The sequence below is a fragment of the Musa acuminata genome, chromosome BXJ3-6, assembly GCF_036884655.1.
Source record: "Musa acuminata AAA Group cultivar baxijiao chromosome BXJ3-6, Cavendish_Baxijiao_AAA, whole genome shotgun sequence".
NCBI classification, from domain to species: Eukaryota; Viridiplantae; Streptophyta; class Magnoliopsida; order Zingiberales; family Musaceae; genus Musa; species Musa acuminata.
In genome coordinates this window covers 41,772,054-41,787,087 of record NC_088354.1, presented here as the reverse complement: position 1 = coordinate 41,787,087, position 15,034 = coordinate 41,772,054, and the positions used below count along the sequence as shown (strand labels likewise).

General features: G+C 36.7%; 1 protein-coding gene across 6 annotated transcripts; it reads left to right on the top strand.

The window, feature by feature from the left end:
- Positions 1-2,965: 2,965 nt before the first annotated feature.
- Positions 2,966-14,558, top strand: LOC103989924 (oxysterol-binding protein-related protein 2A). Of its 6 annotated transcripts, XM_065155254.1 has the most exons (11): positions 2,968-3,497; positions 7,220-7,582; positions 8,204-8,297; positions 11,032-11,480; positions 12,153-12,308; positions 12,637-12,804; positions 12,900-13,040; positions 13,117-13,344; positions 13,453-13,566; positions 13,910-14,096; positions 14,210-14,558. In XM_065155254.1, exons 1-10 carry the CDS (start codon positions 3,123-3,125, stop codon positions 14,054-14,056), a joined length of 2,235 nt encoding a protein of 744 aa, XP_065011326.1. In that variant the 5' UTR covers positions 2,968-3,122; the 3' UTR covers positions 14,057-14,096; positions 14,210-14,558. The 6 variants fall into 6 exon arrangements, with proteins under 6 accessions (XP_009407156.2, XP_065011326.1, XP_009407154.2 ...); XM_009408881.3 differs by having other exon boundaries at positions 2,966-3,497; positions 13,117-13,264; positions 13,910-14,558; XM_009408879.3 differs by having other exon boundaries at positions 13,910-14,558.
- The last annotated feature ends 476 nt before the right edge of the window (positions 14,559-15,034 follow it).

The following is a 15,034-nucleotide window of genomic DNA, read 5'->3' as shown; positions in this document are numbered from 1 at the left end:
TATTGAACCAAATCAGAATACCTATCTATTGTTGAGTTGATTAACCTCCCAGTCCGCGTTGCTAATAAAATGGTCCCACGATACGATGTTGCGACCAATCAGCACTGCGGGCCCCCGGAAGAAGATATTTATCTGCAGGGGGAATAATCGGGAGAAGAAATATAGAGAGGGGGAATAAGAGGAGAAGAGAAATCGTGGCGTGGTGGCCCGTCCCGTTGGTTGGTTAGTTGGTGTCCTGTTTTGTTTAGTTTAATGAATGTTCATTGCATCTCGTGTGTGTGTGCGCGGTTGGTTGTTGGTGTGATCTCTATCAAATCATGAGCCATGGTTGTTGTTGGTGTGATTTTTCATGCTACATACCACTTATTAGATCGATGCTCTCAAATTTCGTACAGATAATTTTATCTTCGTCGTTTACCTTTGAATCTGTGGATACATTACGTATGCTTTAATGTCAATAATTCATTCATGAAGTTGATCTGAAGAAAAAAAAAAATAAAAAAAAAAGAGAGGATATTTAGGAAGAGATGAGAAAACGTAGACAGATGAAGTAACCAAAAGGATACAGTAGCGTCACTCATAACCCCTTTTGTACGACTCAATTCTTTTGGATACAGTAGCGTCGACCAAGTAAAAAATTAAGTCGATTCCACTGCCTTAGCTCGGTGCTCCTCAGCTTTCATGTTGTCGATCACAATTATTACTAGCTCTTGATTTCTGCAGTTCGTCAACATAAATATACGCGTGTAATTTTATAGGACAAACAGATTCTTAAGGGAAAAAAAAAAACATTTTTGCAAACCATCCTCATTAATTGAATTTCTTACAACAACAAAACAAATCTTTTTTTATTTTATTAATATCAAAACATACTTCAAACTATGAACATGAGGGGAAGCAATATAAAGGTGATTTTGTAAATAGAGAAAATCTGGTGCGCTCTGCAGAATATTTGAAAAATATTTTTAAAAGAAGCATTTATTTTCTTACTCTTTAATTTATTTATTAATCTTAAGTCCATTGAAAAATAAGTCTCTTAAACAAGCAACATAATAATTTGCATGATCGTACATGTTTATAGAGAGGAAAATGAGATTGTAAAAAACCTTAAAATTATGATTTTTTTTTTTTTTTTTTTGTGAGCGGGGAGTGATCCCCTTAGCTAACCTAGTTTTCGTGCTTTGATGCTACGAGTCTTAGGATGTAATGCTTTGCAATAAAGTTTTTCTTTCAAGAAAAAAAATAATTTTATGAGATGTTATTGGGGTTTTAATGCTCAAATTAAATCATCCAAGTGATCGGGATTGATATGTGATATTGCATATTTCAGCACCATTCATGTGGTCATAGACGGGAACCACAACAAGGCCAATAAGAGATCGTTAGGCTAACATGACGTGACACCTCAAACTCAAACGAGGCGACCACGTGACCTCCGAGTTGTTCAATGTAGTACAAGTTGACACCAAACACCATGGAGCCATTCCACAAAACTCGAGATGGTGCCGCATTGTGCCGACCCATACAGGTCGATCGATGTTCATCCGTAGGGTACAAGCCACTCTCTCGAGGAGTTAACAGCCATTAAAGGACCATGTACGACTGACCACCCCTTTGTAGGTATAAAAGCCCAACCCCTTGACTAATGGAGGGAGACTTCAAATACTCAACTATATTTTATTCCACTCAGTTATAACTTAACATTCGAAGAGGTCGAGTCAAAAAAATTTTCTCTTGACCTCAGCATATGTGCATGAGTTTGACGACAAAGACGCAAACCATTTGTCAAGAGAGAAGATCGCACTCGAGAAATGATGCTCGAACCAAACCCGACCCGATACACGCTTTACCCGAGCATCCGCGCGAGTAACCTTGCTCATTCAGGATTGAATCGAACCATTCTAACACCTTGACGACGGCATAAAGGTTCACCAATAATATGTATCCATTAAAGTTTCTAAACTATTGTGTCTATGTTTACCTAATCAATCCAAAAACTTTCGTTGACATAGATATTTCGGGGTGTTGAATTATCTGTGAAACGTAAGGCTGTAGATGCAGTTTCTGGTATACATACATATATATTTACTATTTGTCGTTGTACTCAAATGTAAGACATGAATCGATAAAGGGATGCGACCGTGCAATAAAAGATAGAGAAGCAAAAAGGACAATAAACGAGAAGAGAAGGAAAAAGAATAATCCGAATTCTATTTTCAGTTTGGAGTGTGAGTTGTGAAACTTTAATCGTGAAAGGATTAATTTATATGAAAGATATTTTTTTAGATAATCATATATAAATAAATAAATAACTTATTGGAGAAAACTTGTCAGCAATCTAATTGACTCGTAAGTTGATGGGTGAAAATGGGTTCCATATTTTACTTGAAGTAATGTTGTGCTTATAATTTACTCAACAAAATCTTATATTTTTCACATAAAATAATTTCTACTGCGATGATAAGAGATTGAATCTCAAGGCATCTTAACATAAATATATAACAAAGGGATTAGGTTCGAAATTGTGTAGTCTCCAAAGATCGAAGATAGACAGACTTGGGATGTGGTGGTTCCATGTGGATCATTGCATCAGTTTTCTTCCTTATTTTTTCTTTTATTTTAAATATAAATATAAAAATATTAATCCTTTTCTACACTGTCTTCAAAGTAAAATTTACTATCATATATATATATATATATATACATATATGATAGTAATAATAATAATAATAATAATAATAATATGTCACCATAAAATCAACAGCCCCAAAGAATTCATACATATAAATATAAATATAAAATGCATAGAAAGCCCTTTAAACCAAGTAGCGCAGGCTCGTTTCTCTTCTTCAAATCATCTTCTCCCTCCTGTCTCTCCTCTTCTTCTCCTCTCCACCTATTGTTTAATTAATATTTATATGTATTTTTAGACTATACAGCGCACGCAGCGCGCACACACACACACACACACACTCTCTCTCTCTCTATCTCTCAACCTTAATTCTTTATCTTGACGCCAACCTCACTCCCTTTCCTTCTCTTATACCACAAGAATCGGCAGGTTTAGGGATCTCTTGATCCAATGCGACTGGGATCGTGATCGGATCGCATTGTGATCGACAATGAGCGCGCAGAGGGCGATGCACCCCCTCTGCTGCATCGTTCTCGATCGACCCGGCGTCGCCGGCGACCAGTCCCCCGACCTGCCGACCAATGCCCCGGGGAGCGGCGGCGGGCCGCCGCGGACCAATGGCGATGACGTCGGCGTCGCCGGGTTCCTCTACAAGTGGACCAATTATGGTCGGGGGTGGCGGTCCCGGTGGTTCTCCCTTCGCCACGGCGTGCTCTCCTACTCCAAGATCCGCCCCTGGGACGGCCTCTCCCCGCCGGAGAATGGCGGCACCCGGGTCATCGGCGACGCCTCCGAGCGGATCTCTTCCCGGGCGGGTGGCCTCGGGGAAGCGCCCGCCAAACCCGTCGATGTCGTTTACCTCAAGGTGAGCAGCAGATCCCAACCATCAATCTCATTTTTGGAACGGCACAAAAACACCTCTTTTCCCTAATTAATTGTCATGACAAAAGAAAAATCGCCTCGAATGGCATTGCGTCAGATCCGCAGCTTCTTTTGGGCAATATGTGGGGCTGACTGGAATTTGACGTGTTCCACCAAAGCCTTCCCCGATTTCGTCGCTCCTCTGATCGATTATCTCGCTTAGGCATCTGGAACGCGTGGGGTTCAGGCATAAGACCGCCAGATCTCTCTGTTTCTTCCCCTCTAACCAAAATAATCTCTCTTTTATCATTATTTCGCTTCCATGTTCTTAATTATAAGAGTAACCTTTCCCAAGTTCCAATTCGATTTCACATAAAACATTGGCCTTTGTTGGCCTTCTTTTCCTTTTACCCTTAGTTTCTCGCGGTGAAAGAGATGACTTTTGAGCGTGGGTCACCCAGGGCTTTGTAGCCTAATCTAAGCCGTGGGCACGGCGGATTCCGCTTTTGGTGTTGTAGCGGGGGCAGCACGGCTTTGCTTCGACCCCGCACCACGGAAGTAAAGCTCTGTTTCCTCTTGCTTCGACATAATATTGTTGGTTGTAGTTCGTGGCTCGATGAAGCGGGTTGTACGAATTGCTGGCGTCAGTCTACTGTTTATGCTCGTTCCCGAGAACAGCTGGATTTGGGGCACAGGTGCACGGTTCTAGTAAGTCACGAATTGAAAAAAGTTGCCTCAGGTTACAGAGCAGCTGGACGTTTCATCTTTTACTGGACAATTTCTTTTCTTTTTGTTTCTTTTTCTCCAGAAAATATTTGTGTAGGGATTTGTGTTTTATGATGTTTTTCCTTGCAAAACTGAGATAGCTTCTTCTTTTCGTTTTCTGTGCTTGCTTTTATTCTGTTCTGTTTCTTCTTTTTGACATTCAGATTCGTTTAATTTGCTTACAGAAAAAAAATATTGCCTTTTGCACTATTTTGTCTAATTGTCCTCGATAGTTTTTAATATGAACGGTTTAGTAGTAACGGCTGTTAATCATCTTTCTGCTTTAGCTGCCTGGAGAATTATCATATGCTTCTGATCTGATGGTGCAAGTATTAGTTTTTAAGTGTGGTGGTGAAAGCTGAGCAGGGTAATCTATCAACTCGTCCAGCAGTGGGTTGCCAACATGAAGATGGGAAAGCATCTATTTTGACATGGTGTTGCCTTGTGTGTTAGTTGATAGTCTCTCTTGTATGACATGGTGCAAGTATTATTTCTTACTTTCAAGTTTAATTTGTAGATAGGAGCACCTAGGTACTGTAGAATTATCAAATGGATGCTGCAAAAACCAATTTGCTTAAGATGCAGATTTGTTATAACTGACAGAGAAGTGAAATGTAGCAGGTTGTGTGATAAGTGGCTTAGAAGCATGACATCACCTAAACAAGTTATGTCAAATCTTTGGCAAAAGCCAATTCTGATAAGAAAGTCAGTATGAGGTTATTTTCAGTTTGCATTAACTAATTCGATAATCAATAATAAGTAAAAGTAATCTATATATGACAAGCTTGCTCAACTGCTCTTGGAAATCAATTCCGCAAATTTTACTCATATTGGGCAGTACACACCTATCCGAGTTCAGATTGGTACATGAACCACTCATTTTAGGCCGAAACCAGAGAATCTTGCTCCAACATGATTGTTATTGGAACACACCAAATTTTAATAAGTTTCAGGTGTTTAGTCCCTCTAAAGCACATTGGGTTGGATTTACTCATGTGGCAAAACAGCTTACCTTCAAAGTTTCAAGGGCACGAGCTTCAATATGTTGCTGTGAGAGAAAAAAAAGAAAAGAAAAGAGGAGAAGAAAAGGAGGAACTATAGTAGCTGTCGATTAACATAGAGCCTTGGGCTAAAAGTAATAGTTACTTTAGCTCTTCTTTCAAATTTTCCGATCAAAAATTATTTTATAATTTTTTCTTTTGCTTTTTCACTCTGCTATCCACATAGCTAATAGTGCAGTTTGTTGGCATTTAAGGATGGGTCCTTAACTAGACTGGTATCAACTACTGCAGGGATTGCAATTGTCTGTGTTTGCAAACTTATTTAAGTTTGGCATGTATATTTTTTGATAATTGCATATCTGTTATGTAACACCCTGATTAATTCCGTATCGGAAGTAAGAAAAAAAATAAATTTGCTTATAAGAGTTTGATGAGTATATTATTGGCTATCATTATTTAATTTATAATAAGTTATTCAAATTTATAATATCATATTTGTATTGCGGTATGGTGAGAGGCTCGAGTAGTGTGGAAGGGGTCAGAGAAGGCACGTCATAGCTTGGAGCACCCATTGGGTTATGCCTTACATGCACCATGCTAGGGTTAGGTCTTGGGGATGACGTCGAGCCCTTAAGTAGGAGAGATTACAACATCTTGATTAGTGCCACATCGGAAGTGAGCAAAGATAGATTTGTTTATAAGGATATGATGATATGCTATTGTCAATTTTGACTTAAACATTTTGGATTAGTAGTTTATGTTCAATGAAGTTAATAGGCTAGTTATGTTACAAGTCATGGCACATTATTTCTCTTGGCAATAGTATTTGAGCTTGATATACTACTGTTAACTTTGACTTAAGTATTTTGGATTAGTAGTTTATATTCATTGAAGTTAAAAGGTTAGTTATGTTACAGGTCGTGGCACATTATTTATCCTGGCATTAGTATTTGAACCTAAAGTAAATTATTTAGATAATATTGTTCAAACATGCCACTCTAATACTTACTGACAAGAAAAAAAGATTTTTGTCTAATGAATCTCTATTTTCTTGATGTAATTAGTCTCCATAGGAAGAAGTTATTTTGCTGTCGCCAAAGATGTTCCATTCCAAGTATATATTAATATATCATCCACCTCTGCTTATTCCCATTGAAACATTGCTTAAACAGTCTGAAACCTGTGGTAGGAGCACGGAAGCAATTGAGCTCACCATATCAAAGATGAAGCTTTCTCTACTTTTGGCTGCTTGTATCCGCTGTAAATAACAAGAAAAAAGAACATGGAGATGTTCAGGCCAAGATGCATGAGATGTGTGTATGTCAGTGACTTACTAGTGTGTCATGCCTATAATTAAGGTTTCCCATGCTGAATTATGTCAGCATATGCTACAAGAAAGGTACAAAACTTGATCTGTACTGGCACAACGTGAGGATCGATGTTTAAAATATGATCACAACAACTGCTATCGTGGCTGCTGTATTGATTTTAGAGGGGTACTATTATCATATTATGTTATATACAGGAAAGTTAGCAAGAAATACTTGTAGTGATTGTAACTTGTGATTGCCCATTATAATGGATGTGCTTGTGATAGGTAAGTTCTGGAGATCATCCATTGCAATTGTTGTATTAGACTATTAGGTCATAATGGTTTCAAGATATCCTTTATACTTATTATAGCATAGCTTTAAAACCTTGAATTATAATAGGCTTCGCTATTGAACATTTAATTTATAGTTCTCAGGAAACAGCATGGCTCACATATTCTGTTCTTACCTTATCTTGGTACATACTTGGATCATATTATACAAATATGTTTTGTGAACATAGTCCAATGTTTTACTCCACATCTTCAGCCTTCATGTGAACTGATCTATATTAAATTATGAGTTGTTTGAAATTTATTGCCTCAATTAGCTGACCGACTTGTGTGTTTGTTTTTTCTCTGCACTGCTAGGTGTCATCATTTCGGGAAAGCAGGTCTGATGATAGAAGGTTCTATATATTTTCTCGCACAAAGACACTTCATCTGAGGACTGATTCAAAGAAAGATCGTGTAGCATGGATCGAGGCTTTGGTCTTGGCAAGTAGTGTATATTCCTTAAGAACATTGAGTGAACGTATTTCCTTTATCCCAAATGATATAACCTTCTCAACTGAAAGACTGAGAGACCGCATGCTTGTTGAGGGACTTAGGGAGGATGTAATAAAGGACTGTGAACAGATTATGTTATCAGAATTTTCAGAATACCATAGACGACTAAAGATTCACTACGAAAAATGTTTAAACTTTCTTGGGACAGTTCAGCAACAGTTAGAGGTAACATGCACTTTTCACTCATTGATGCTCTTGTTGCTATGGGCTTATTCTTTTTGGTAAATGATAGTTAGTGATAAATTTACAATTTAATAAAGTTGGAGAGGTTTTACACTAATATTGTTAGTTTGAAATGATGATTTATATTGACAATCCATTTTGTTGAAATTTAACAACTATCATACTTCTTTTCAAATTTAATAAATATGTCTTTTTGCTATTGTTCCTAGGTGTTCATCTACTATTACCTGTTTTTGACATGTTCTCTAAGAGTTTACTTACCATTTCCATCTATCAAGAAGAATTTTTATTGTTATTATTGCATAAAACATTCTTTAAGCATTTAAATCTATCAAGAAGATAATTCCTTCAAAATTTTCTTTCTTGTCTAACCTCAATGTCTCCTGACTCTTAACCTGATAAATTATTTCATGTGTATCAAGTATCAATAGTATCAAAGTATTTAATAAATTAAATGATCTCCATGATTCTAAATGTAAGGCCAAAACTGCTTTAGAGTCTTGTTATTACTTCCTACGAAGAAAAAATGAGTTCTCGTTGACGGTTATCGTATTCACTGGAATTGAATATGTACTATGTGGCATTGTGCTTGCCTTTGTGCAGGAAGTCAATATTAAAAATGAAGCAGCAAGTTGTGAAGGCCACTTGCAGTTGATGAAAACTGAATATTCTTGCTCTGGACATGGAAAGTACAGTGGTATAGCATATCTCCATTTTCTCTTTTCCTTTTGGGTCAGGAATTGTGTTCATTCTGCTGTCATATACTATTTTGCATTCTTTTATGCACAAACTGCTCATTTATTCCATTTAAATATAGTGGAGTGAAGTGATAGACACTTTGTTCTTGTCCATATATTTCAGTTCCTTCATATACAATGTCAATATCAAAATGATTAATTTATTGGTTTTCTGCTGATATTAGCATGTCTCAGCTTACTCTCTGCGATTGTGTATATGCAATGCTCCACGATGGTATAAATTGGCATCTGAACAAAGAAACTAGAAAGACAGTCTAGTATTCTCCTACCGGCGTTTTTTATTTGGTCCACTTACTGAATCTTCATTTTGTTTTTATGTTTGCTAATATCATCATGTCTCTACTAACTCTGCCATTGTGTATATCCACTGCTACAAGATGGTATAATCAGTGTCTGCTCAGGGAATGAAAAAAAACTACCTGGCATTCTCCAACCAGCTTTGATATTTGGTTCACTTGTTGTCGTTTAGTCTTGATTTTTTTTTGTATGCCTTTCATTGGTCCAACACTCCACTTGAGAAACAGTTGTCTGCAGTGTCATTATACTTGTATGTGTAAAACATATTTGTGGCATCTTGCAACTGTGAAATCGATTCACTTGGAGAGAGTTCTTTCAAACCCCACGTATAACCAAATGACAAATAATCTAGGTATTTATGTGTTATGTGTTCCATCTCTTTGTTTTCTTCTAGTTTTGGTGTATTGTTATTGCAATCTAACAGCAACTCAGAGAGAGAGAGAGATTGGCTGAGAACTCATTTGCTGATATTCTTGGACTTTTTGTAACTGGAACTTGGTTCATGTGACCAAAATAACATAGATACGATTGTGCTTTTGAGCTATGGGTAAGTGACATAATGCAATTTTGCTGTTCGCATATCAAATTAATTGAAGGTGTCCAATTTTCATAATTTAAACCCAGTGCAGAAGTTATTTTCTTCACTTGTCTTCTAATATTCCATCAGAAAGCTATTTAGTAGTATCTTTCTTTGTCTAAAGTACAGCCATCGAAAAAGCCTATCCTTGCACGTCCTCCTTTCTTTAAGAATAATCAGCTTTAAATTTTTATTGTTTACCTTTTCTCTCATTTTATATTGTTACAAATTACAACTGACTTGTCTTATTAATATTATGCAAATAGGTCACAAATAATTGCTTTGTTTTTGAAGAAACTAATTATTGTTTTATTGTTGAAAAAAGAATAACATCACCTCTTTGTTGCTGTTTTCTGGTTATTACCTTTTCATTTAAATTGATTTTAGAAGAAAAGAAATTGATTCTAGCTTCTTGCATCTTTGTATGACAAAGTTTATCTTGTTCTAGCATATCTGTTTTGACAAACCATTTGCTTCTACATAACGCTGATCTCATAGCTTTTATTGGTATTCCACTATTCTTATCCTATGTTGTTCTCAAATTGAACTTAAAATCTTTTGAGAAAGACAAGATCGTTGCTTCCAAGTAATTTTAGCATTTTGGTAATTTTTGACTTGATGTTGTTTCTTAGGCTTATAGGATTTGCTCTTCAAATGCCACTACAGTGATCCAGTTTTATGTTAGGCCTTTTATGGTAGAGCGGTTCATCATTCAATTGTATCAATAGCTTACTGATTGTCTTGTCTACTTTATCATCTGTTCTTTGTCTATTATAGAATTATTTTGTTCATCTTGGGCTTGAATTCATCTGGTTGATGCTTGCCTTGCTGACTTGATTATAATGGAAAATGTGTAGAACTCATACCAAGGTTTCTGCTAAATATAGTTATTTCCTTGATGACTTTATGGATTGATGTCAGAGATTTTACTGAGTTCAGCTGTGTGAAGTTAACACTATCAGCCTTATAAAGTTGATTTTATCAGCAATCAATTATGCAAAAGAACTGCCTCGCATTTGGCATGCCTGTTCCACCTGGAAGAGGTGCTGTGACAAAAATATCGGTTATCCATGAATGTTTGTCATGAGTTGTTCCACCATAGTTTCTCTTCAATGTCTGGTGTTGCTATACCATCATTCTCAAAAACAAAAAAGAAATGAAAATGCCCGAATTGACATTTGATGGAAGTCACTGGTTGCTGATTGCTGTGATCAGATCAATCTACATCATGCGAAACAGAGATTTTCATAGTTGACTGTGGTTTAGGTTTAAACAGCTTTTTGATCGATATGCCTAGAGGATGAGCTTTAACAATAACGGTAAGTTTGCTCCTTTGTAACATGGGTAACTAAGATTAAAGTCATGGAAACAATCTATTTGCTTGCAGGGTTAAGACTGCACAGATTGTCCTTTCCTAGGCCTTGCATTGGTGGGAGTTTCATGTGGCACAGTGGCAGTTCACATTTTTTCTCTTGTCAAATGTTTAGTAACCATTATTATTGTTCTTTTAGCATTAAGATTCATTATAATTCAGGCTGGAGGGTTACATATATTATTTGATTACATGTAAGCTATTTAAAACAGACATGTACATGCACATGATAATATTTCACTTGATTTTTTCACCTCTGATATCCCCTCAAGGCATAGTCTTTTCTCATTAACCATTTACACAAAGTAGGTCAACAAAAATATCACACTTGACTTTACACTCTTGGCCAATCATTTCTAAGTACTTTTTTCTGATCTTTTCATGGTGTTTTCTCTTTGTGCTGCTCATAGCTTCTATTTTTGTTTAGAATATAGCACAACAGAATCATCTGATGATGTTGAGAAGCAAGAGAATGATGATATTTCAGATGAAGAGGAGTCTTATTTCTTCGATACAAAAGAGAGTTTTAATGATGTTTCCGATTCCTGTGCTTTTAATATAAGGGTGGCAAATCATGAAACTACAACTTCCAAAAGAGAGAGCAAGACTGGTGATGTGGAGATAATGTATACCGAAGAAGAACTTCATTGTCAACATATGTTCCCCCATATTGAAAGGCGAAAGAATCTGCCAGCACCACTTGAGAAGGAGAAAAGTATTAGCCTTTGGTCTTTGATTAAAGACAATGTCGGAAAGGATTTGACACGTGTTTGTCTACCGGTCTACTTCAATGAACCATTGTCATCCCTTCAGAAGTGCTTTGAGGAGCTTGAGTACTCGTATCTCTTGGATCAAGCATTTGAATTTGGCAAAAGGGTGATTCACTTTCTGATTTAGCATTACATCCTTTATACAATGTCATTATCGACCGTTGCTTCTTCTATAATTACCAAATGACTGCATGATATTTTGTTAATGATTCCATGATTCATTGCATCAGATGGTCTTGAGACCCCTGTAAAATCAGGGAGTCGGGTGCAAAAGGCATGGACTTGGATGGAAACATCCCAGACCAGACATAATTTTCTTTCACTGAATCCAGACCGTTTCTTTGACGACCAATCTAGTTGACATCTGGCAATTATCATCTTATGAAACCAATATGGTTGATCGGACCCAATTCTATTGCATATTCTAGTGTTGATCCTGATTCCAACTAAATCTCTCCCATTTGTTCGATAACCAGTAACTTCCAGCAATAATTTTTTTAAAATAACTAATCTGGATGATTCAACAGTCTTTTCTCTTATACTAGTGTTGATCCTGATTCCAATCACTTCTTGGAAAACTTGATTTATACTAATAGCTGGACAAACAATCATTACAAGAAGGTGCAGAACTCCATTTAGACACAATGAAGCCTGATATTTGAGGCCTTCATAACTGTTAGAACTTTTTATCTAAGATGTTATTTATTGTTCAGGAGATTTGAGAAAAAGAATATTAGTTAAACTCCTCTGTATTTGAAATTTTTTTTATTGGTTGTAGGGGAACAGTCTCATGAGAATTCTGAAAGTAGCTGCCTTTGCAGTCTCCGGTTATGCTTCTTCCATTGGTCGAAGTTGCAAACCATTCAATCCTTTGTTAGGGGAGACATACGAAGCCGACTTTCCCGAAAAGGGAATCCGCTTCATCTCAGAAAAGGTAATTCTGTAAAACCAATAAAACCAGTAACATGTTCAATACGCATATCTTTGGCTTATGATTCATTTTCAGATCTTGTGCGTACCTTTTTAAATTAGAAATATTAATCTGATGTTTATATTTCCACTAGTGAGACTCCAAGCACCTTTTCATTTAGTAGTTGACAGTGACTTATATGAACTGACTTTTTCTGGCTATTACTATTGGAAGTATCAGTTAACATAAGTGCCTAGTTTTATTTTTAACTAAAGACATTAAATTCTTTTCATAATTCAGATACAAGAGAGGACTTTGAATTGCATATGAGCTTCACTATTTTAATTTCTAGGTTAGCCACCACCCAATGCTCATTGCCTGCCACTGTGAAGGCAAAGGTTGGAAGTTTTGGGGTGACAGCAATCTCACCTCTAAATTTTGGGGCCAATCCATCCAGCTTGATCCCGTTGGTGTTTTGACCCTGGAATTTGATGATGGTGAGATATTCCAATGGAGTAAGGTTTGTCTTCTTAACATCCTCATGATACGTTTACCAATTCAAGTTTTTAACTGGATTTCATTATGCCATGCCTAATAGAACTTTCTCAACTTTAGGTAACTACTACTATATACAACCTCATCTTTGGCAGACTTTACTGTGAACACCATGGAACTATGAACATAAGAGGCAACAGGCAATTTTCATGTCAACTCAAGTTCAAGGAAAAGTCTCTTTTTGATCGTAATCCTCGGCAAGTAAGAAGCAACATATTAACTCTACATTTAGTTTACACTTTGAAAGTGTACCAAATATGTATTAACTGTTTTGCAGGTTCAAGGCTATGTTGAGGATGTCACGGGGGCAAAAGTTGCCTCCTTACTGGGAAAATGGGACGATCTCATGTACCGCAACAAAGGAGATGATGTTCCTAACAAGACTTGTAATATAACACAAAACATGTGTTTATTATGGGAAAGGAGTAAGCCTCCTGCTAATCCAACTCGATACAACTTAACATCATTTGCCATTACACTAAATGAGCTAACTTCCGAGCTGCAGGTATAGATGAAACATGAAAGTGTAATGAACATATAGCTTTTATTTTACTGCTATTCAACTTCAGTTGTATTCTACTCATCTGATCCAAACATTTGATCGTGAATCAAGGAGAAACTTCCACCTACAGATTCAAGACTTCGTCCAGACCAGAGGCATCTGGAAAATGGGGAATACGAAAAGGCAAATGCAGAAAAGTTGCGATTGGAGAAAAGGCAGCGAATGGTATGCCTCTAGACATACTGAATTTTCGTTTTTTTTTCATATCCCTACTGCGATTACCACCTGTGTACACTATCAACAGCAAATCGAGTGCCACACTTAATTCACTAATGTAGCTAAATGTTGTAATTTTCCAAAAAGATTTGTTGTTCAGGGAAATAAGCGCGTAGAAGTTGGACAAAATACACTTCTATTTCAACACTCTTTGTTGTCGTTATTATTGAACAAGATTTATTTTTGCTTCATAAGATTGTTTTAGTGCTGACAAAATCAAATGCATGCATATAAACACCCATATTACAAAACTAATCTCCATCTCTGATATTCACATGCCTTGTTTTGACAGTCAAGGAAATTGCAAGAGAATGGTTGGAAGCCGCGATGGTTCCAACAAGAGGGTGAAGATGGCACGTATCACTACGTTGGTGGATATTGGGAAGCAAGAGAGCAGAAGAAGTGGGATGGATGTCCAGATATATTTGGCGAATTTTAGATGATGCTGGTTTCTCTCCCGACGCTGAACATTGTTTCAGGTGGGTACTGCTTAACATCGGACATCCGTGCTGCCGGAGGTTATCTTTGAGCAGGTTGTAGATTGGCAGCATTATGGCAGAGTCTGATGTAGCACTTATGTGGCATTTTGCAGTACGAAGGGAAGCCTCTCTAAAGTTGTCTTCGAATCAGAGTAGTTTTCCTTCATAGGTTTATACTTCTTTTCCATCCATTTGTTACAGTAGTAATTTGTTTATGTAGCCAATACCGATTCAGTCCCCTATGGGAAGTTTAGTCAACAAATGAGTGTCAAAATAGGTAATCTTTTCAATAGATGAAGCAAAAATGGGTAATTTTTGCCGCGAGAGCATTACGAGCGATATTTAAGCTATGTAATATGATGACAATAAGATGGTCATCCTGATTCATCTTTTGTCCAAATGTTGTGTTGTTTGATATCTTCTATTTTCAATACAATAAATGTAAGCTTGACATCAGAATCAGACGTGGAAGACATTATAATAAATGTAAGCTTAACATCAAATGAGATTTGAAAATTATTTTATTTGCTAACGGTTCGCAATCTTATCTGACAAACATAGATGCTTAGATATATCTTCTTTTTTTTTTTTAGCTGGTTAAGATGGGATTTAAGCTCAGGATCTTACAATGAGTTGCCAATCTTTATCGCTTGGATTGAAATTTGTCTTCACAATTTATTCTTTGTTATATATATATTATATATATACACACACATCATCGTGTGTATGTATATATAGTATCTATCCTTGGGAATTTTCGTTCATCTCATAAAAACAAGCACATGTATGTTCGTTTTATGATGCTCCAAAACATCAAAAGAAATAAGTTTTTTCTCTTTATTCTCTGTTTCATCATCTATGGAGAAAATGTTTGATCGTTCCCAAGAAAATGTACACGTGTTGACCGGGACCCAACGATCGAATCCAGGTTGCATGGG